This window comes from Platichthys flesus, chromosome 1, assembly GCF_949316205.1.
Source record: "Platichthys flesus chromosome 1, fPlaFle2.1, whole genome shotgun sequence".
NCBI classification, from domain to species: Eukaryota; Metazoa; Chordata; class Actinopteri; order Pleuronectiformes; family Pleuronectidae; genus Platichthys; species Platichthys flesus.
Window position 1 is genome coordinate 20,421,491 of NC_084945.1, and position 22,746 is coordinate 20,444,236.

Sequence of the window (22,746 nt, forward strand, 5' to 3'; positions counted from 1 at the left end):
TGTAAGGGTGAGAGATAGCGTTTCCATGGAAACTGACAGAGGGGACATGGGCGATGCATGTTTGCTCTGCTCATCCCCGTCAGCGCTGACAGATCACAACATGTAGACGCAGCCAATTGCCCTCTCCTTCTCCTTCCTTCACTTTCAATTTCTCTTTCTGTTTGCATACGTGTGTCTGGCCCCTTCCGTGCTTTCTCTCCTCCTCACCTACTCTTTTGATCTTTCCGCCTCACCCTCTCTGGGCCCATCTCACCTCACTCCGTCTTGTCTGTTTCTCTGTGTGTTTACACGTCAAGGACAGAGAAAGATAGAGCGATGAGAGGACTGGTGGAATGTCTGCACCAAATGGCAGAGAGATAGAGCAGTGACAGGTTTGATCTGTTATCGCCATCTGTCACTGATTGTGTCGCTTCTTGTAACTAAATTGTTCGACATTACCAGCCTGCAAATATAAATTTACACTTTGAACATGTATTTTTTCATTTAGGTATTCTAAACATCCACGGTTAGAATCTGCTATCTTGCCTTCACCACACACACTATCTCTAAGTCTATCTAAAGCTCCCCCAGCTCCTCACATTTCGACCTCTCTCCCAGCCAACACACTCTAATTCCTTCCTTTCCACGAATTCAAGACAATCAGTGCCTTATTTGACCTTGATTAAACCTTTTTTCCTCCTCCACTTAGAAACCGGTTGAGTGGCTATTCTCGGCCAAGCTCACCCCGTCAACCTTTCCTGTCAGAGCGGAGACTTTTCCAGAGGCAGAGTGCATAGCTCTACAAGAAGAGTATTACCGTGAAGAGAGTGAGAGCCTCCAAACTGAACAAAAGCTCTCGTTTTATTTTGAAGTGTGAGGGGAAAACAATGTCAGCTTCGATCGCCAGCTTCAGACGGTTGCAGAATTATGTTTTAAGGCTGAATATCAATGGGAGTGGATCAAACCCATTCCCCTTTCATTCTCTGGAGCACACAGTCCGACAGACATGGCCCACGGGAGATTGACGAGAGGATTGGGCCGAGGGAGAACAAAGGCCCTGAGAGGCGGCTTAAGAGAGGCAGGAGTGTGCACGAATGTCACAGACAACACACACATGCCTTCACGCACTCACACACAAAGAAGTGTGTGTAAACGGGTAGCGGCATCTGTGTGTGTGTGTGTGTGTGCCATCGGTATTGTTGCCTGTTAAGTTCAGCAAATGGAATCTGTGTTTCAGATTGAAATGTCAGTCACACAGTGACTTATGGCTTCTCCTTTAGACTCACATCTTCTTGTATATAAGAAAATAGAGGAGGTTTGGGAGGGGCACTGTGTGAAAGGAGGGAGCTGAAAAACACAGAGGTCAAAATGACTTTTCAGTGATGACACTGCGACTAACACAACATAATGTGATACAAAACCAAACTGGAATGGTACTCAGCAGCGATCATACCTCCACCAAGTCTCAACAGTTCTCTTACATTCAATCGAGCTGCAACAAACTTCACACACTCAGAGATATCTTGATCAAGATCAATTAATTAAGAAAACAGTGAAAATATTGAAAAAATCCTGGATGTCCACTCTGATCTGCATCCACACAAGAATTGAAGTACCGCATCCTTCCACCAGGTTTCACGGGAGTCCATTGAGAAAAAATGAAACCTCCTCGGGCAGGGTGATAATGCCATAAAAACTTGGAAGAAAGAAAAAAAGCGCAATAAACTGACTAGTAAACGTATCCAGTGCGTCACCCTCCTCACTCTCAACAGGCTTGTTTTCACTGCAGGGCCCGGTGGAGCCACAGAAAATAAAGTTACCTTCACCACTGAGGCTTCTGAACAACCTGTCAACTCCGCCTCTGCACACTCCTGCACAAATTCCTTTAATTAAGCTGGATAATTCATTCTCATTTACTAATGGTTCTCCTATCAAAAACGATGACGAGTCTGAGGGGCGAGGCGAGCCGTCAGCTGCTATATTGTGAGGGGAAAATTAAGTTTTCCAGCTCGAACGTGTGAAATGATTAGCAAATTTGCATCTCATTAGAATGCACTACACACTGGAACAAGCGCTCAGCAACCCTCTGAACTGCTACCTTTGAAAAAAGCCTTTTCTTTTTTGTTTTGTATTGGGAACAAAAAGAATGATTTGTTAGATAGATTTTAATAATTGATTTTTAGAGCTCTGAAGTTTGATCCCTTATGATTTCCCCATCTAGGAATATAATTGCTTCTATTGTATAAATCCCCCAAATTACATTGTAATTAGGTTTTCTGCAGCGGTGACCCACCCAAGTGTCAGCTAGCGGTTATTTTTCTAAATTAAATCGGGATATCTTCTCATTTCTTCTTCTAACTGTTGATTAGAGGAAGGGGAAGGTAAAAGAAATGCCTAAAAGGGTGAATAATTAATTCCTGTCAAAAACAAAGGGAAAAAGCCTTTCATTATACTCACACAAAAGTGGCCTCCATTTATATGTAGATGTAATATAAGCCCTGTCAGGCCTCATTAAAATTTTGATAATGGAAAAAAAATAGGACAGATTTTCCTGAACTGAGATGGATATAATTTTTTTCTTAATCCTGGTCTTTATTAGAGTAAAACACAGTCAAGTCTTGAATAAACAGAACACAGCTCTTAACGGCTCAGCCAGTTGTGAGCGTGTAAGCAATCCTGTGTATAATGGATGAGTGATGTCCGGTGTGTGTGACTAAGGGTCTGCCTGTACACTGAGGTCAACAGAGGGCATAGTAACTGTATTCACAGGGGTCACGTAGGCCACTCGGCCCCCCTGCGTCTGCCGAACTGACCTCTGACTCCAAAGATGTAGCAGGGCTGCCCTGGCTCAGACTGAGAGAGGATTACTTTACAGCTGGATGCCAATCTTAAACCCGCTCACATCTCAGAGGGACCCAGAACCCTTCCCATGGATTTATGGACATAAATCAACTCCTTGCCCTGTCCTCGCCTGCAGCACAGAGAGGTGTCCTCTTACACAGCTTGGATCTAAGTCGTCCCACTCTGCCAGGGGAAATCCCATTCCTGGCATTAGTTCAGCTGCACGTCCCTCTTTTCCAGGGGTAATTACAGCAGTCAGAGTGTGATTGTGTGGAATGGCTTCAAAAGTCAACAAAAAGGCACCACTGGTTGAAAATAGATGAATCAGTAGAGTCCATTGTGGTTGATAAGATGGTAAATATGGCTGAAGTTGAGGTGAGGAGACTCAAGTCAGTGCCTGAAACGAGTTGGGTTTATCTGCTCATGTAAGCCACTTGTGGAAAACAGCGAACCAGAGGGACATCTGGGACGGTTATGAGTATGTTGACAAGAGGAAATGGGGGTCACAGCAAATGGCAATTACGCATGCAGAAGGCAGTTGAGCACAATTAAAACTAATGAGCCTTCAGCCCTAAAACCTGCACAAAACTTAGAGATTTTCTGCCACATGTAATCCAGATGGAAAAGTACAGCCATTACTGAGTGAATACCAAAATTCACATAATACAGAGCCTCTAAAAGATGTTGACTCTTTAAGTCAGTCATTACCGACCAGCACATTTAAAAGAATGCTTTCATAGGAATATGCAACCTTTCATGGTTACAGCTAGTGATTTAGTGGGAGCAAACAAACATGGGTTTTTTCCTCTCTTTATTCGAGAGCATGGTCTTTCAGTTAGAGAACAGGACTTAATGTAATGCTTTTTCTCAAAACCTTGCACTTGAAATAAAATATTGCGTGCTTGTTCTTAGATTTGCTCTGCTCGTGCTCAAACTATGCGCTCCAATATTTTGTTGATTTGACAGATTTCCAGTCTGTCAAAAATATCCCAATACAACGCCAGGTGAACTTGTCGATGAGTTGGCTTTACTTCTAAAAGAGATGCATGAACCTAGTTAAAGAAACATACAAGACTCTTAATGAAGTGAAGCTAACACATCCACAATAAAGTCATGACACTTAAATTTGACATCAACAAATTCTGCTCTCAAACTGAAAGACCACACTTATGAATGAAGAATAAAAACCCATAAACACACACACATGCTTTACTATTCGATAATTAAATCAGAAAGACGGACAGACAGCCACATTGGAAGATGGTGACGGATGAACGGATGGATGATTGGGAAGATGGATGGACCGACAATGGAAGGACTGACGGGGAGGGGACGGTAACTTGAAGAAAATACACTAGACAATGTGAACACCAACACCCACCATGGTGGTGCTGGTCACAGCTCGTCTGTCCTGGCGAGGGCTGAGGTGTCTGGGAGGGAGACTCCAGCTCCTCCACCAGGGGAGGTCTGGTGTTGAGTTGGCCGACAGGAGGGGGCCATGGTAGGTCCTTGATCACTTTAATCTCTACTGCAAGTGTTGCCCAAGTCACCAGAGGAGAGATGGAGGGAAGGACAGGACATTGACAGGAGGCATATATGGACAACCACAGAGGGAGTGAAGAAAGGGAAGCAATGACAGCAAACAGAGGGAGGAAAAAGAGAAAAAGGAGGAAAGGTAAGATAAGAGCTGAAGATGCCAGCATCGGGACAGAGAGCGGATTTACAGTAAGTTCTTATCCAAGAATCAGCAGCCGCTGGAGACTAGAGGAAGAAGGAATACAACAGCACTGAAAAAAGGAAGATAAGTTAGGGTTTTGATCGCTGGTTCCAGGCTGATTAAGGAAACTAAAGAACTGAGGCGTGAAAGTTATAAGTGACCTGAAAGGTTTTGCATCCATAATGAGTCTGGATTCAAATTTAATAAAATTCTATTGGACCCTAAGCCCACCCTTCCCCTCTCCATCGCCCCGACATGAAGTATCCTCAGATACAAGACTCAAATCCTGCCAGACTCACTTTATTCTCATGTGCCTTAAAGGTACAGACTAAGAAATATAAAAGTGCCTACAGCTCAGCTACAGACAGGCACTGATACATTACATTAGCTTGTCTGTCTGCTGCTAGTCTCAGTGTGCAGCTTTGAAAAAAGATGAAGACCTTAGGCCTCTTTTAAAATAAACAACAATGTAGACAATATCCTTCACTGGAACAAACCTGGCAGCAATCCATCCTGATAATGGACACTCGCCAGGCTTTGCCCCTTAAATAATGTCCACCCAGGGTATTACCAGAGTGAATTAGGCGCCTTTGCAAATGCATCTGTCACTGAGTAAGGGCCACTTGTTAAATAGCTGAGGATACTTAATAACTTTGGATGGAGAGAGACAATGCTTTTCCACCATCCAAGTGAAAGTTTGTGTAGGAAGTCAAAGTTAATAAAGATATATTGTTCTGGAGAGCCACTGCTAATGTTCATCTGAAGGTTCAGATTGTGAGTCAGTGACTGTTATTTACATTTGTTTTTACATTGATACCCAAAAACGGATCTTCCAGCACACCGCTATTAAGAAATCAATAAACGTGAGTGTCCTTGGGGCTGGAGATCTTAGGATGAACTGATTTCAATGTGATTTCATTAGACGGCTGCTGCAAATGGAAGACAATGCTTTAAATTGAAAAACAGGAAACCTTGAAAACAGTGACACTTCTCACTGTATATGTTTCCTAAAAGAGAAGGGAAGTCAAATAATGCACATCACCTCCCGTGAGTCTTATAAGAAAATCAGTCGAGTTCCAAAAACCAGAATATATAAAAAAGAAATATACATTAAATCAGAAAAAGTGAAGGTTTAAAATCAAATAAATCAGATCATATGGTGAAATATACAATCCAGATTAAACTATTGGTTAAAATTGGCAAGAAAACCCTTCAGTGTCCGCTGACGCCCCAGTGCATCAACATGCTCTGAAATCATCAGTGTGACAGTATGACGCCCCTCTTGGTTGACTAAGAGCCACTTCAGCTGCCTAAGATGAAAATAATGCAGCTGTATTCACAACCTTTAGTGTGACACAGTCTACTCACTGGCTGGTACACAGGCTGATTTTCAGTGGGAGGGTGAGCGTCATTTTCTGGACTTGTCTGTCTTCCACCCCTGCAAGGAATTGCAGCGCGGCGGTGGTACAAGACATGGTAATGAGAAGCAATATCTGCGAGCAATATGAAGGGAGAAAACGGGAGAATATTCAGTCTGACAAGCAATTAAATCACTGGGCCTGCAGTGTCAGGGGGGTAATCTGGAGAAAGGTGGCTGGAAGCAGGAGAAGCTCGCCGTTTATTCCTGATGGGTGAGCTGTGCCGTGGTGGAGCGGTTGGGAATGGAGACGGAAGGTCACAAACTCTGGAAGATAATATACCTTCCTCTACTTTGGGGTAAAGTAGGGGCCTCTCTTCCTATGAGATTAAAAGCCTAATACTCATTTCACATTGCAGATTAGCGTGTAATTGTTTGGGGAGCAGAAGGCTGCCTGTGCTCTGCAGCCTCGCACTGAGGACCAGGAGATGACACTCACACTCGCTCGGATGCACAGCTGAAAAATTACATTTAGCAGGGTGGAAATTAAGGTAAGCCGATCCAGATGTTTTCTTTTTAGAAAAGTGTGTGACTGAAACTCTTAGAATGTATTCAGAAATGCTAGCAGTTTCAAGGCCTGTGTGAATTATCATTGTCTCTCGATGCCATGTCGTAATGGTTGAGTCCATCTTTAGACTATCTAGCATTCCTCAGTCATTTGGGTAGAAAACGGCTCATCTTTTTACTAATTCCAGAAATCTGGGTCTGGGTATTTTAAAGGCCCTGTTTGGTGTGATTTTGACATTCAATATTTTGAATATCAATATATATAACAGTGCCTTCCAGTTGTGTGTGCGGACCAGCATGCCTGAACAGTGTGACAAAAAGTAAAAATTTGAAGCTGTTTACACTTCCTGTTCTGAAGGAGCATAATTGGGTCAGTAACATTGAAAATCAAACGTGTCAATCTGATATTCTACCTTGCTCCTAGTGCCACTTTGCATGTGTATTGTTCAGGGCCCAAGGTAGTGCAGTGCTGGATTTAGTTTGATTTGGATTCAAGATTTATTCAATATAATTAACATTTTAATTAACACAGTGACCAGAGCTCTGTAGCAGCAGGGGCTGGGAGACATCAATGTTGGTTCGGTGACGACAACTGGTTCTCAGTTTCAGGGCTCTGTGCAGCAGGTCTTTAACTGGCTGCTGCTCAATTACTACTGGTCACTTTAATATTTTCTGAAAAAAGCTGCAACCTGTATCACCACAGGCCAAGTAAGCAGCTCATTTCTAACAGGCAGATTTAAAACAGACACTGCACTAGTTTAAAAAAAAGGGAACTGCAGAAAGACACTGTCCAGATACACGACCACAGTCTACAATCTGAAAGGATCTGATTTGGATTATTGTGATAAATGGCAGTCATGTTTGTTTCTTCCTTTCTTGAAAAGTGAACACAAAGAGATTTTAACGAGCCTAGTGACTTTCTCTAAAGAACCATGTAAATACGTCCAAAGATTACCGCATCTTTGTCATCTTATCTGACTGCATTTGGATCTATATGCTATCTCTCATCTGCATAATCCTCAATCCATATTAGTACACAAAGCCTGCTGTTGACATAGGAATAGAGGCTATTAACGATTCTGAAATCGACAAAGCGCCCCGTCACTCAGGTTTACTATACAAACATGGCCTTGTTGGGACTTGGAAGCTTCATGTTTCACTCAGGTGTCCAGCGAGCTTCGGATAAGTACGATTCTGCCGTGACGTCACCTTGATTTACCGCCAATTTCAGTATGTGCATTCAGAGATCTGCATATGCTACAGCTGATTAATTATATGACAGCACTTGAACAGTGGCTAAAGCCTATTTTATCCGAGTTTACCTTCCCTTTGTTCTTCTATGCGCGCATCTATTTTTAAAGCCAGGTGCTTGTTTACCCAGGCTTTTCATTAGCCAATGGCACTACATCACTGTAAACAGTTGCAGCGCCATAAATCACCGGCTACAATTGTTTCCACCAACGCCATTTAATTTAGTTCAGCTTAATTTGGTTGGCTAATTGCATGCATATTCAATACAAGCCGGAAGATTGTGATGTTTATAACGCACATTATGAGCAGGAAAAGCTCTGAACACAACTACCAGCCTCCTCTGAAGACGTGTTTGTTCCATCGGCACCGGAATCATTGCATATAACAACTGTGTAATACTCAGGGGGGGAAGTAAAATGCCACCTCATAATTCTCCTCAAACTGTATCCGTCACATTATACGGTCCAGATCTCTTTCAAAGCAAAAATCTGTTATGAAAGACCATGTGTGTGTATAAAAAAATGAAAGTGCCACAGGAATGGGATGAGATGACAGCGAGGCCTTTTCCTCACTCTTTTATAAAAGGGGGGAAGGGGGTGGTGGAGGAGGGACGTCTGGCCGCTGATGATGTGCTGCTTCTATACTTTGTGAGGAAGGTTTACAGTGCTGTTGTGTGTGACCAATGTGTGTGAGTGAAGATAACACCTGTGGCGGCACCCAGAGAAAGACGGCAGGACACATTTGAGGCCCAAGAAAGAGGGCTGTCAGGAAGGTTATCAGCAGGGCGTTTCAGCAGAGGACAGGAGGATGAGCCAGAGTCGCTGAGTGACAGACAGCGTCGGGGGGGGGGGGGGGGGAGACTGGATCATCCAAGCATAGTGAGAGACAGAACCATGGCACCAACAAAATAGCTGGCGCAAATAATCAGGGCAGGACTGGAACTGAATCAATTATTTATTTTGGGACATTACACATGAGCCTCAGATTTCTGAGTCGTTAAGCCTGCGAAGATTCATTAAAAAACCATAAAGCTTCCAGAGACCAGAGGGAGCAACTTAAGACGGCACCTTCTCTTATCTCTACCGTTAAACACACATTCCCCGCTGGCCAGGAGCAGAGTGAAAGGAGTTACTAGGAGGTAACAGAGGGCAAGGAGATTAAGTAACAATGGCTCTCGAGCCCACTCCTGCTGCGACGAGGTTCAAGTTTCCCATGGTGGCGTGTCCGTGTCTGGGTGTGTGATTGAGTGTGCCACATGCGTTACCCAAAGGGCTTAAACCGATGGTCGTGCGAGCACACTTTCTTAATGTGGTTCAAATTCAAAAATGTCTTTCTAACTCTTCACCTTCAGGATCATCCATCACCTACTCAGGGAGGAAGGAAGGAGGCTATGGCAGGTGTATGTGTGTGTGTTCGCTCTAGAAAGGGTGGCGGGGGCAACAGCCGGGATGAGTGATTAACCAAACCGCAAATACACAGCCTCCCAGCACCTTAACAAGGCAGGGAATTTACATTCCAGTGCATACCTGTCAGGAGATAGCCCTATAGTGAATAATAACACCAACAGACCAAGTGTTGTAAAGAGGCGAGCGTGCAGGCAGCGATAGGGACAACTGAGGAAAAAGGGCTGTAGCCAGGAGCATTAGTCTGCTCCCCTTCCACTATCAGTAATGAAGACAAATAGTCTGCAGATTGCATTATTGTGTTATAGCATGGAGGGAGGGCATAGGCAGCACTTTGCACTTATGTATTATGTATAGACACACCAAGGTTTAATATAAGGATCTTTTTTCATTATCTGTTACTACTTAGTTTGCAGACACATTCATTTCCTGAATAATTGTTGGGATATAAACTGTGAAGGTTTTGATGTGACTCCAAAATCCAAACAGTAAACATTCCCGTTAGTCATGGATATTACACAGACATAAAGTGCTTCAAAAACTATAGGAACATAATAAAGGAAATGTAGTTCTTCAGAGACCTAACAATGGAGTTACTAAACCGGGAAATGGCTAAACCTCCTCTGACTGTAAGACATAAGAAAAAATGCTCTTGATATAATAGATAAATACACGTAGATCTGTTTCAACTTTCCGATTTAAATGTAAATTCACTTTGAGCTTTTACTTCAGAGAATAATATATGCTTCTTCTCCTGAGGGCTCCAACGCAGAGTGTATCTATAGAAACAGCTTTACTGCTGTGGAGATCTAGTTACAGGGTTCAACTAAACAAAGTAAAACATAGAATAAGACTCTAAATCAACCGTGAAATCAAAGCCTGACCTGGATCCCTTAGGTACAAGAGCAAACACGTCCAGACGTCTCTAGCTCTTATTGTAAAGTCCACAACCTCATGACTCCGGTGTAAAATTTCATAAAAACTGTACGTAACCCAACTCTTAGTCTGCATGAAAATCATCATCAGTAACAGTATTGTTAGATTTAGCAAACTAGTTGTTCATCGGAGAAATGTATGATGAAGTATAAGTAAAGGCTGTGGAGCAAATAATTAAAACTGTCTCACACCGCATGTGAGCGATGTGGGCCGACCAAGAAGTGTTATTAACCATAAATCAAAACGAGGACAAATGAGACAAAAGAAAACATCCAGAACTTAAGTAATGAGTGATACAAGTGTCTAAATGCCAGTGACAAACAAACTCTCCAAGAACTATTTAATATCCAAAGCAGAATACAGGCCTAAGAACTATTTAACATACAAAGCAGCCTCTGTTAATGTTGAGCATGTGCTGACCACTCAGACAAACATGAGCGGTTTGGTAAAGAGGAAGTTGAACCTGCGGGGTGAAAACATTGTCTTCCCCTGTGGCAGTATGAGTCATTACACTATGAATGTGTTCTTGTCCTACATCAATTTCTTTTTTAGGCCGGAATCCTTCCTTTTAATGTCAAGTTTTGTTTTTTATCGGGGGCAATGGAAAATACAGAGGTTGCTCATCAGGGTTTTCTGCCCTGCTCCTAGTCTCTGTAGCGTATTCTGTCTCTCTGACACCAGGGCTTCTCCCTTCATCAGCTCAGGCATAAACATAGACAGAAAATACATCACTACTGGTGCAGAGCAGGCTAATGTTGCCGAAGTTACCAGATTAAAAAAACTCTATTGTATAATGTAGCAGACAGAGAGCTTTTCGTAGCTTTGACGAAAGGGCTGATGGGAGGGGGTGGGATGTATCGGATGTAGCCTGCTCTTGCCAGCTTTACCGGGATTATTAGCTCCTTCAACCTGACAGTCTGATTTATTTTATATTATTTATATAGCAGCTAAAACTTGCTTTATAATCAAAGACGACATGGACATCTCGTTTTGTTTAAGATGGAACTTCTCAGGACAAGATCAGGGTAACCTGCCAAAGTCTGACATTATAGTATGCTTCAAGTTGAAAGACACAGAACACAGGTATGACTTATGAAGTGAGGAATTATGGGATTGTCAGAGAAGGCTCACAAGTGGATTTAAATGCTGGAGCAGTGTGTACCTTCTTGACAGTGGAGGGAAGATCAGAGCATCAGGTGCAGACAGAATGCACACAGAATAAAAAACTTAAAAGGTGGGAAACTTTCTCTAAGCCTGTTGATGTCTTGATCCACGGCAGGTCTCAAAAACCAACAAGCCTCTGTTGACAAGGCTGTTCCCACAGACGTCTGTCTCATCCGTCTTTCTTTTCTGTCTCCAAAGTAAAGCGGAATTATTCCTGCCTGAATAAAACATAACCAGGAGCGAGGACGACGTGCTGTTAATCAAAGAGCTTTTTGCTCTGCCGCTTTCTTCTTTGAAAGAGAACTTAAAGACTTAGCTCCCGAATTCCCCGCCAACACTTTGCCATCCAATGGAAATTGAAATAATCATCATCAAAAGAGGGACACTGCCTTCCTTGGGGAGGTTGTAAGATGGATGTGTTAGTAAATAGCACCCTAGACAAACTCTTCCGAGTGCGGCTTGACAGGAAAATAATGAGGGCAAGAAGGAAAGTGATTAAGAATGCAGCATCCCTTATTTAACTAATGACAGGCAGAGCATCGTGAGTCCTGTGAAGACCTCAGTGGCTACAATACACAGACGTTAACGTGAAACAGGACTTAAGGGAAAAAACACAAGTAAAACTTAGAGAGGTGATGGATCAATATACAAATACATGTCATAGTTTGATTAAGCTTGTCCAAATACGAATGGGCTCTTTGTTAATCAGAACTGCTGACACATCGCAGTAACTCCATCACTCACATCATTAATTCTGTTCTTCTAAACAAGCCTAAAATGATTTTACACATTTAGAGGTGACTTTATCTTAAAGAGTAAAGAGAACGGCTGCTAATAAAACATGCCCACATCACCTGCAGGTATAAACTGAACAGTCTCTTGTGCCTCTTTTTCTTCTCCCACAAATGAGATTCATGAGCTTGCTACCATTTAATGCCACATAAGAGACTTGACACACATTTAAATATATTATATATTACAGTGGAGTCCACCTCAGCATCATCTCAGTCTCTCTCCGCTTCATAGAGAGAGCCATAATGCCATATTAGAACCATACAGGGCTTTTCTGATGGTTTTGGATAGTAATGTTAGAATCAACAAACACAGGCTAGTTGGAACTTGTAGCATCATATTTTGATGTTTTACATCAGTCAACATGAATTACTGACTGAATCTGGGAGCTTAATGAATTTTCATTTTTATGGCATTTAAACTACCAACACATCAGACAAGCTACTTCTGTTTATAGCTATAAGAAAAGAATCAAGACTTATTTCTATGATCATGCTTTTAATAAAAAAAACGTTTTAACACCATTGTCAGTATATCTTCATTTTTTAACTTAATTTTATAACTTTTTCTGGTTTTTTAGTCTTTTTTTCATTGCAAATGTGTTCTTATTGATCCATCTTACTTCAAGTCTTTGATATAATTATACTTTGATCACTTTGAGCTGCATTTTATATATGAAAGGTGCGGTATAAATAAAATGTATTATTATTATTAAAGCAGTCCCCACTCCCCATTTGAGTCAATCAGCAGATTGACACCATAGGGGATTATATTATTATGCTGTCAATCTCTGTATTGTAATCAACATTTTTTAACAACACAGAGCTTTATGGAAATGCCATTTAAAATCTATACTTTGTAAAAGAAAATATATTTAGAAATAATAATAAAAGAACAAAGCTGTACAAACAATGAAAATGTATTTGTACGATCTTTTCATTTAGTGTCTCACTCAATGATATTTTAATCTACAATTCTATAAAGCTCAAACACATTTGACAATTTAGCTCCACATGTGGCGAGCCATATTTCACCGAGGTGCTGAAGATTGACGTAACAATTAAGCCCCACACCACAAGGTTCGGTGCAAGCTGGAAAGTCATCAGTGTCACAGTGCTAACATGAACATACACAGACAGACAAGAGACACACCCCCAGCCCCATCTCCACCGGTACCTGTGAGGGATTTAGAGGTGCAGTCCGTTCTTCTGTGGGGACCTGATCCAGTGCCACTTACAGAGCCCTCGTAGCTAATGCAGTCATAACAAAGCAGAGCTGGTCAAGGATAAAAAGAAAAAAATATAAAGAGAAAAGGGACGATGAAAAATAGATGGAGATAAAGGGTTGCTGATTTTCTTTTTTCAGTTAAAAGGCTTGGCATATCTTTTTTCATTTTTAAATTTGGGTTGCATATTTATATTCCAAAGCCGTATTGTGTCCAGGAACAGCCCTGTTTGATGTTATGGCTGTGTTAGCCATGCTGAAGCTCCCAAAAAACAGCGAATAACACCTGCACCTACATGCACCTGCACAACCAATCATGCTCCCCCCGAGCAGCACAGACATAAACAGACAGCAGCTGGATCGAAACAGCTTGACACCTGTAAGTGAACTTATCTGGTGTTTAAACACAGAAGGAAAAAACAGTGTTAGGAGAGTTTAAAGCAGCAGTAGCAGCAGAGCCATCAAGCCTGTCAGAAGCAACAATCACATTTGTTAGAGCTGGAAAAGACAGACGCTTCGGTAAGTTAAGCAGAGCAGAAACAGTTTCAGATTTTTTTGTGTTAAAATCTTGAAATGGAAAACAGCAAACCCTTATTGAAAAGCAGGCATTGATAAAGTGAATTTTAACATAAAAGCAGTTTCACTGTCTACATTTTTGACATTACAACTTACACCTTTAAGTGCTTAAGTTAAAATCAATTGCGTTTTCATTTGGATCGAACATAGCTTGTTTTCTTACAGTTAAACAACAGGTATACAGAAATACAGCATTTTAAATAAATTAGGCAATTTTCATCAAGTGTCTTTTTATTCTATTCAGTAAGATACTGGCTTGTTTGAGCTATTTCTCCTTGTGTTGCATGTTATGTCAATGGATATTTAAACTTACTGTGAATGGGTATAATAAAGTTCACTCTACTGTCTCTCTGCAGTGATCATCGTACCTGCAAACGCTTTGGAAATCCGCTCTTTCTTCCACTCCCAGGGTTGGTCATACTCCTCGGGAGGTCGTTCATCGTCCTGGGGCAGTCGGCTTTCTCTTGGGCAGCGCGAGCGCTCATGGTCCGAGTCGCCGCCGTTCTCGGCTGGTTCATATGGCGTGTCGTACAAGGGCAGCTGCTTCACAGATCCTTCCTTCTGCGCTCGTCCAGAAGATCGGATTTCTACGACCAAGGAGAAAGACTGGTGGTTAATGTTTGGTGCCTGAAATAAATATTGATGAAAACGGCTCAAAGAAAATAAAAAACAATCTGTAGCATAAATGAGAAATTAGGATTTATGACAGTTGGTGAATTTACGAGGTCTAGAGGAACACATTTTGTAAATAATGACGCATGAATTTCTCATTTAAAACGTAATGCGATTAATGGGCGACTATATTTATATAGAACTTATCTGAATGAGGGACAAAATAACAATATATGGCTGATGACATCAGACTGCAGATTCAGAGGCACAAATACATCACCTTGTAGACTCAGGTTGTATGGCTGGTAATTAACAATATTTAAAGGTTGACAAATTGACACACAATGGACTCATGTCAAAGTCAAATAATGTAGTTAATTTATATAAATCATTAATAAATCATGTTGATGAGTTGTAAATTGTTTAATGAAATTTAATTATCAGTCAAGTGTAAATTCCCCAAACAATTGTGGTCTAGAAGTAGAAGGTTATCGTTGATAGGACGTGTGATTTATAAGGAAGGGAGCTTCGTACATGAGGTGATTGTTTACTGATGACAGAAGACAGAGAGGTCAGGAAGAGAATGACCTGAGACTTGAGCTCACACACGGACCTTCGTGAATTCAGCAAAAATCGTACATCAGTAGTGAACAATCAAACAATCCACTGAACCTTATCACTGATGAGGCACAAATTATTGTGATGAAGGTGCAACTGCAAAAAGAGCCTTAGTCTGTTTAGAAGTTTGTATTCTGTTTCGTAAACTGTTGTCTACATATCTAGTTCTGGACAAAAGTGTTTAATGGGCTGCCATTGACGAGCATCAGCGTACTACATCTACAGTGCTGTCAAATTCTGTAAGATGGTCAATTCTCACATTATTTTATAAACCCAGACGGAGGCCAGAGATTTCCTCTAAACTAAAACAATAATAGTGAAAATGTTGGACTCAGCAGCTCCAAGCACAATCTGTCAGCTGCTCTGTGGCATGTGTCACTCATCCAAAGATCGGGAGCGAGAGAGCGGTGCCAGAATCACTGGACCAGAAAGCTACAAGTCTCTTAATGTGGTTGGTATCTATCACAGTGGCAGGTTGAAAAACTATTGAGGGCATAATGGTGTTTATTTTGAAATCGTCACACGTTACCGAATGAGACCTTCATGTTTCCTTCTTCCTAGATGCAACCTGATGATAGAGGCACAAGTTCTCTCAGTTTTAAAGACATAACTAGATATCTGGTTTGTCTGTAGATGAAGCTGTGTCCATACTTTCCATGAATAGATAGATAATCATGACTTAACCTCTTTTTTTTTGGACACTGCTCTAAAGTAAGCTGAAAAAATAGATATTCATATGAGATTTGAAATATGCTTTAAAAATTACATTTCTGAGAAATATAGAATAACTCACTGTGGCTTTGTGTTCTTGTCATGTTACCATTTCAAAGTGATTTCCTGAAAAGTAGGTTAGGCTCATAATCTTAAACTTAGTGCTTGAATTCCTGTTCTTGTTTTTCTTTACCTACTTAACATGACTGGACCTTAACTTGGATGCATTTGAATCCTTTTATTCTCCATACGGAGAGGTGAAACCGACCTGACTCCTAATGAAGCGCCATGCCCTTGAGAACTCTCTCCCCTCCTCTTCTCTCTCCACTCATATGAAGTTGTTAGCACCCTGCACCCTTCCTCCGGGGCCACATGAAGCTGTTAGCGGCCAGCTACCATCATAGAGTAATGCAATGTGAGGCGAATGAAATATTATGCCACACTGCTGCATAATTGCCTCTTAGCCCAGGGGAGCTCTTGCGGAAAACTGAGCAATGCGTAGAGCCTAATGGAGCTACCACGCTGGTGGTGGTGGTGGAGGAGCGAGGTGAGGCGGCTGCCGGGTCCCGTATCTCTGCGTAATCCCGCATTAGGCAAACTCGCACTCTTTGATCTTGGCAGTTAAAAGACGTGGTATTATGAGATCTCGGTATGATTATGTCCTACCTCCCCAGCAGACGAACAAATAGCTCTTTACAGGGGTAGAAGGAGAGAGGGTGGGGAAGGGGGGCACTCAGGGTGAGGTGGTTGAGGTGGTGACTAAATCTTGTGGGGTGAACTCTTTAATATAAGCAGGCTGCAGTCGATAAACTGCTGCAGTGGATTGAGAATCCTGTTCCTGGAGATAGGAGCCTTGTTGGCTTCCTTCCCGCTGTTTATGAGTTTTCCTTTCCTTGTAACCTCCCTTCTCTTCCTTGTTTCCTTCCATCCTTGCACTATTTTCCTTCTGTCAGCTCCTGTTAAAGCATGTTTGCTAAAGTGGGTGGGGACACATCTGTCTAGGCTAATTACAGTGATTGGCATGGCAGCAGGGTTGCATGTTGCAACACAGCTGCAGTCAATCTTCCGTCTTTGACCTCTAGCCTCTGTTTAGGGTGAGAGGTCACGCACCACACCCTCCCTTGATGTGCCTCATACCTCCCCGGATGTCAGAGTTCCTGTCCAGATTCTGCACTTCCTCTCTTTTGCCTTGGTTGACTTGGCCTTTGCAACCCCTTCATTCAAGCCCGTGAAAAGCAACATTTATTTCCCCCTATTTACTCACGCTGGGCAACCAGGAGGAAAGAAGACATTTCAAGGCATCCAGTGTTGCTACAAAGACTCTGTTGTCCTTTAAAAGTTCAGGATGTTTCAAGTATTTTAAGCAACAGCAACAGGGCTTCAACAGCCATGTAGCGGCAGCAGCAGCAGCCCTGACCGCAACCATCTGTTTAGTGCCACTAAAAAAGATGAGTGTGGGGACAGCGGAGCGCACTGTTGAGAGGCAAACAGCTGCATTCAAGCTCAAAACCATTTCTCCCTAATGAGAAAGGACATAGATACTGGCTGTCATAAAACCTCAGCTGCAGAGCATGCCTCAGTCGAATGTCGGTTTCCACATGCGAGCTAAAATATAAAATCACAGGCAGCTAAGGAAAAGCGCTAAGCTCTGAAACAAGTGACAGATCCAGTGCCTGTTATCATCTTCCTCTCTGGTTCATGAACTAGAGAGATTAATCCTGTGGGAGAGAGATGAATATATTCTTTGCAATGAATCCAAAGAGGCTCCTGTTCCACTTACTACGGGAGGAGGCCTCTGGGCATATTATCGTGGCTTCTGCAAGGGCAGGAAGAGAGCTCTGGATTAAATCAAGAAACATTAACTGCAACCAACCTGGCAGACGCATCCTGCTGCATAAAAAAAAGTGACCAGACCATCAAGCCCTCATCAGCCAGACCACTCCTGTCTTATTCTTCCATTCTCGCCAACCAATAAAAAGTGGTTGCACAGAAAGGAGGAAACAATGACTGTGGTTTTATTTGCAAAGGCTAAAGCTTCTAATATGTAAAACTAAAAACACATTTATCTGTCTCCCTTGTTGACTGCCACTCGCCCACTCCTACTGAGCCAGAGAGAACATGCTGCTGCAAAGCGCTTGCAGGGGCACAGTGAATATCTGGATTTGATTGAGGGGATCTCTTGTGCAGTAGTGAAGGATTATATGCGATTGACTTTATACCCCAGGAACACAATGGCCAGAAAATACAAAGGCTTCAAGGATTTGCCCTGTCTGCTCTCCCAGCTAAGTCACATTTATAGAACAATCTTGAACCCCGGATAGCCGTTATCATTTGAGGCAGATTGGACGATGGGAGTCAGAGCCCCTTGAAACACGTGGCTACTGACCCGGGACGAATGCAGGCTGTTTACATTCCTATCGCAGACAAAAGCCAGATATTAGTGGGTTTTCTGATCAGCATACAATGAGCTTCAGTGAAATATAGACAGAAAAAGAGACTCAGGCTATATTGCTGAACTGCTTATGACAGCTAATACTTAAATGTACTTCAGTAAACCTAGCCTAGTGACAATGGCCCCGCCAACGAGGACACACATTTACAGAGGCTCCTGGTTTGATTAACAAAGCCTCTGCAGAAAAGCCTCTATGTCGCGATGACATATTTCTGTAGCTTTGGTTTCATTCTGTTTGACTGGCCGAGTTTGCAAAGTGCAAAAAATGTTGATCCAGGGATTCAAGCTGTATCAGAGGCCACCCACAGGTATTGTGCATCAGTCAAAGAGCTGGCTGACAAGTGAAGGTGTTTGTGCCTTGACCCGTGACTGCCTGCTACTACTGAGTGTCATTCTGCTTCCGTGAGTGGAGCCGAGAGGAGACTCTTGCCGTCAACTGCTCCCCACAGACCTCTGGGAGAATGGTTACTCTAAGCCAAGACAAATCAAGCTTGCCAGCTTTGTGCTCACATCTTTCATTCTGATAAAATGTTCATGTCTCATAGTCAAACTCAAAAGGGAATAAATTATCATTTCTTCTTTTTTAACAGCCTCCACAATTTCAACATTTCACTCTTGATTTGATATTTACAGTTTCTGCAATCAATAAGCATAGATATGTCCAGCCACTGACACTGTCTCTCTGTAAACATGACAGATCTGTCCATTTGTGAGCAGAAGACGTGGGTCTGTGGGCTGCTGCGTCTCCATCAGCCTCCTGCAGACAGAGCAGACTCCGCCATGCCATTTGTTCTCTCTGTCTCCTGCTTCCTCCTGGCTCACACTGTGCCAAGCTTGTGGTGGGGACACTCCGAGGCCTCTGCCTGCCCGACTGTCACTCACACACACATGCAAGCACGGACACGGACACGGACACGGACACACACACACACACACACACACACACACACACACACACACACACACACACACACACACACACACACACACACACACACACACACACACACACACACACACACACACACACACACACACACACACACACACACACACACACACACACACACACACACACACACACACACACACACACACACACAGTTTCGGGAAGCCTGGAATCCAGGGCTGAGACAGTATTCCTGCTTTAGCCCAGGGAGATGAGTATTTTGGGTCTTGACTCACCCAGTTTTGGATTGGGCTTTTTTTATAAATGTCTTTTCTGCAAGAAGCCATACTTCATGAAAGACAAATGTATTGAGTAGTCTTTAAAGCAGACCGAAAGAGCTGTGCAGCCCCTGTGAAAAAACATTACACATCTATCCAAAGCCCTTTTCAGACATGAACTCCAGAAAATGTCTGCACAATGGGGTAGAGGCGTTCTCCGCAGTTTGCTTTTCACTTATGAGTAACGCAGCAAGAGATTCTTCAGTCTGACACGTCCCCAACAGCACAGACATCTCCTGAGTGTCTTGGAGAGGGGTGGCGCAGCAGGCAGCGACAGGACCTAACAAATGAATTCCGCTGCAGAGATCCTGTGTTTTTGTTTACAGAATATTGAAACCGATGTCGGCCCTTTTAACAAAATGCTTAAAAAAAAACTTCTATGTTCATGGTACATCTGAAATATTTGTGTTCTTTTTTTTCTGTTTTGTCTCGCTAGCAGTGAGTTTTTTCTAGCGAGGCTGGCAGGAGAAACTCCAGGGAATGTCTGCAAAAAATGACTTGTACATTAGCGTTTTCACATAAACCCTTACAGATCATTTCTGGAAAATATCCGGAGTTCAGAGCATTTCTAAAAAAGGCTTGAATGGACTTTAAATAAACCGCAACTAATTTGTTCCCAGACAAGACGTTAAGAAGAAAATATAGAACTTTAAAATAAGTTGTTTTGTAGCCAGTCACATATGTTAGTGAAGGCATGCAAGTGTGGGTGTGTGTACTTGTCTATGCGTAAGTATGCCAATTGACCAGATGGCCTGAGGGAATTAGAGGCTGAAGAGTTTCTTCCTCACAAGCTGACATGTATATCGATTCATTCCCCCACTGGAGCAGAGGAGGATAAGTCTAAAGAGACAACGTACACAAATCTGAAAAACAAGAGGGAGGTGGGTTATGACGGAAGCAAGAGTAACATAGACAGAGAGAGAAGAAGAGAGGGGAGAGTTGGAGTCAAAAAAGGGGAGATGGATAAAAAAACTAAAACAAAGAACAACAGCAGGTGAATAGAGAAAAGGGGACATTTTGAAAATTAAAGACAGGCAGGTGACGCAAGTTCGTCACTGAGGGAGAAATAAACAAAGAGACTGCGGCAGAAATGGGGAGAGTGATGGGAACAACAAAAGAGTGGGAGACTTACACAAAATGAGGGAGTGGTGAGAATAATAAATAAGCACAGCAGTACAAAGGCTCTCCATCTCCAGCAGCTAATGAACGCCCTTGAAAGTTCAACATTAATTTTGTTAATGAAAACTATGAAGAATTATAATTGTTGAATACTGAATTAAATAAATAAAAGTAATCTATGAAAACAAGAACCATGATTAAATAAATCTATTTTTAGATCAACAAATAAAAAGTAAACAATGCGAAAGACAGATTAATGCTCAAGTTACCCTGGTTCTGTGGACCAATTAGTTGCCTAAAATATGACTTAATTCCTCTAAACCACTGAGACTTAACAAAAGTGGCAACAAAGACATGACTGCTGCATGACAACATTTATAAAATGGTGAGCTGATGTTTGCTCTTTATTGTTGCTGTCAGTTCCAGGATTAATTCAGTCAGTCCATCTACTTCATCTTCTAGATAGATGTTCGCTTAACAAAAATGCCGGTAATTAAAATCCTCTCAGCCTAAACAAAGATAATGAGCAGCGTCAAAGTGAGGAAGTGAGCGTATCCAGCTTCTGAATGAGTCTAGGCTCTGCTGTGGTCAGCACAGTTAGCTGCAGTTATGGTCACTGAAATGACATGACTAGATTCGTTTAGACTGAGTGGTTCTGTCCAAAGAAACGCCGTTTAGAAATGTTAACTAGATTTACTGAGGTGAGTCACAACAGAGCCACTGTTTGTCCATTCTTGGCTAATGTAGAATAACAGTAAGGCCACATGACGGGCTCTGTGGAAGAGGACCTGCTCCCTGCGTTGATAGATAATCACGGTGATATCAGTGATATCATAATAATTCAACATAATTGTGAATACTCTATTATGTTGTTACCAATGGCTCCAGCTTTATCTTCCACACTGGAACCTGATAACAAAAGTTGAATTCAACCTTTTAGACACAGCTCATTGCTGAAAAGATCGCTAATTAACCAAGTCTGGCTTTCAGTAATGAGTAATTAGCTGGATTTGCAGTTTAACGTGGGATGATGTAATATCGTAAAGGGACTCCCTGTGGTTAGATCCTGCCTCACTGTGTAACACAGGCAATGCCTTACCTATGTAAATGACTGGCCCCTGAAGGGGCAACTGTGTGGACCGCACAATTGATCCCATGTTGGTCGCAACTGCAATTACAGCTTGTTAGGACTCAGGTGAAAGCTCATTAATAGGTGATGAATGGGGACAGAAGCTTGTAAAGATGCTTGTCTAACCTACATGAATCACAGAGTAGCCCTTCAAGCTAACTCACGTAGCATCTCAGGGCACAAACAAAAAGACAAGCAGAAGATCAGTATACTGACGAGGTGGCAGCCACTGCAGATTGGATACGTCATCGATAGAACTGCAGAAATAGAAATTCCATTTGGACGAAAGTCAAACACACAGATGCTGGAATCTTTTCTCGACAGGCAGCGAGCAGGACTTAATGGAAGTGGCGACAGGCTGCTTGGCTGATGCTGTTGGATGTAGAGGGGCCCAACAGCCCAGTGGGAGAGGAGCTATTTTTCTACAGGCTGCGGTTCTGAGCTGCGCTAGCTCTGTGGCTATTGTTCCTGAGCAGAGATAAGACTGGTGGTGGATTAGAGAAGAGTTTACCCAGAGTTCAGGTTGTGTATGACTGCTGGAAGGGGAATGCTGCATGGGGATGGGATTGGTTCTGGGAAGTGAACTGGTAAGAGGAGTGGAGATAAACGGAGAGCGAGCGAGGGTAGGAGAGGAAAGAGAGGAAATATGCTTGAGCGCCTCTTGTCGTGATGCCTAATCTGCCTGTGTGGTTGCAGCGGAGGGGGGACATGGGGGAGTCTGATGACACGTGGATGTGGCTGTGATGAATAGTCACTTCATGCCCCCAACCCAAGGGGGGTCAATAGCCCATTAATGGTGATAGGCCTCCAGCAACAGTCAGCAGACCCCCCCCCCTCGCTACCCCCGCACTTCACATTCCCACAGGGGATGTCAAGACTGCTCATTCTATTCTTCTCTGTCTGAAAGAGAGGAAAATTGAGAAAGAGATGTCTTGTGAAGGAAAAGGCCTATTCATTGCTAAACGGAAGAGATGTAGCAAAGGCCTTGGTATAATACAGACACGGGTCGGACAGAGGTCAAATACGTATGAATACACAGCAACTGCAGTCATTTAAATGTCCTCAGTTAAA

At 42.6% G+C, this 22,746-nt stretch overlaps 1 protein-coding gene across 3 annotated transcripts in view; it reads right to left on the reverse strand.

Annotated features, from left to right (window-relative positions):
* zgc:158464 (uncharacterized protein LOC791139 homolog) overlaps positions 1 to 22,746 on the reverse strand; it is a 97,644-nt gene that overhangs the window by 14,398 nt on the left and 60,500 nt on the right. Inside the window, exons 3-4 of one of the 3 annotated variants that reach the window (XM_062388553.1) lie at positions 14,176 to 14,394; positions 4,202 to 4,348 (exon numbers count right to left, since the gene is read on the reverse strand). In XM_062388553.1, coding sequence (XP_062244537.1) covers positions 4,202 to 4,348; positions 14,176 to 14,394 — 366 coding nt within the window. Of the gene's footprint in view, positions 1 to 4,201; positions 4,349 to 13,183; positions 13,283 to 14,175; positions 14,395 to 22,746 lie in introns of all 3 variants that reach the window. The other 2 variants (XM_062388561.1, XM_062388570.1) reach the window with 2 other exon arrangements.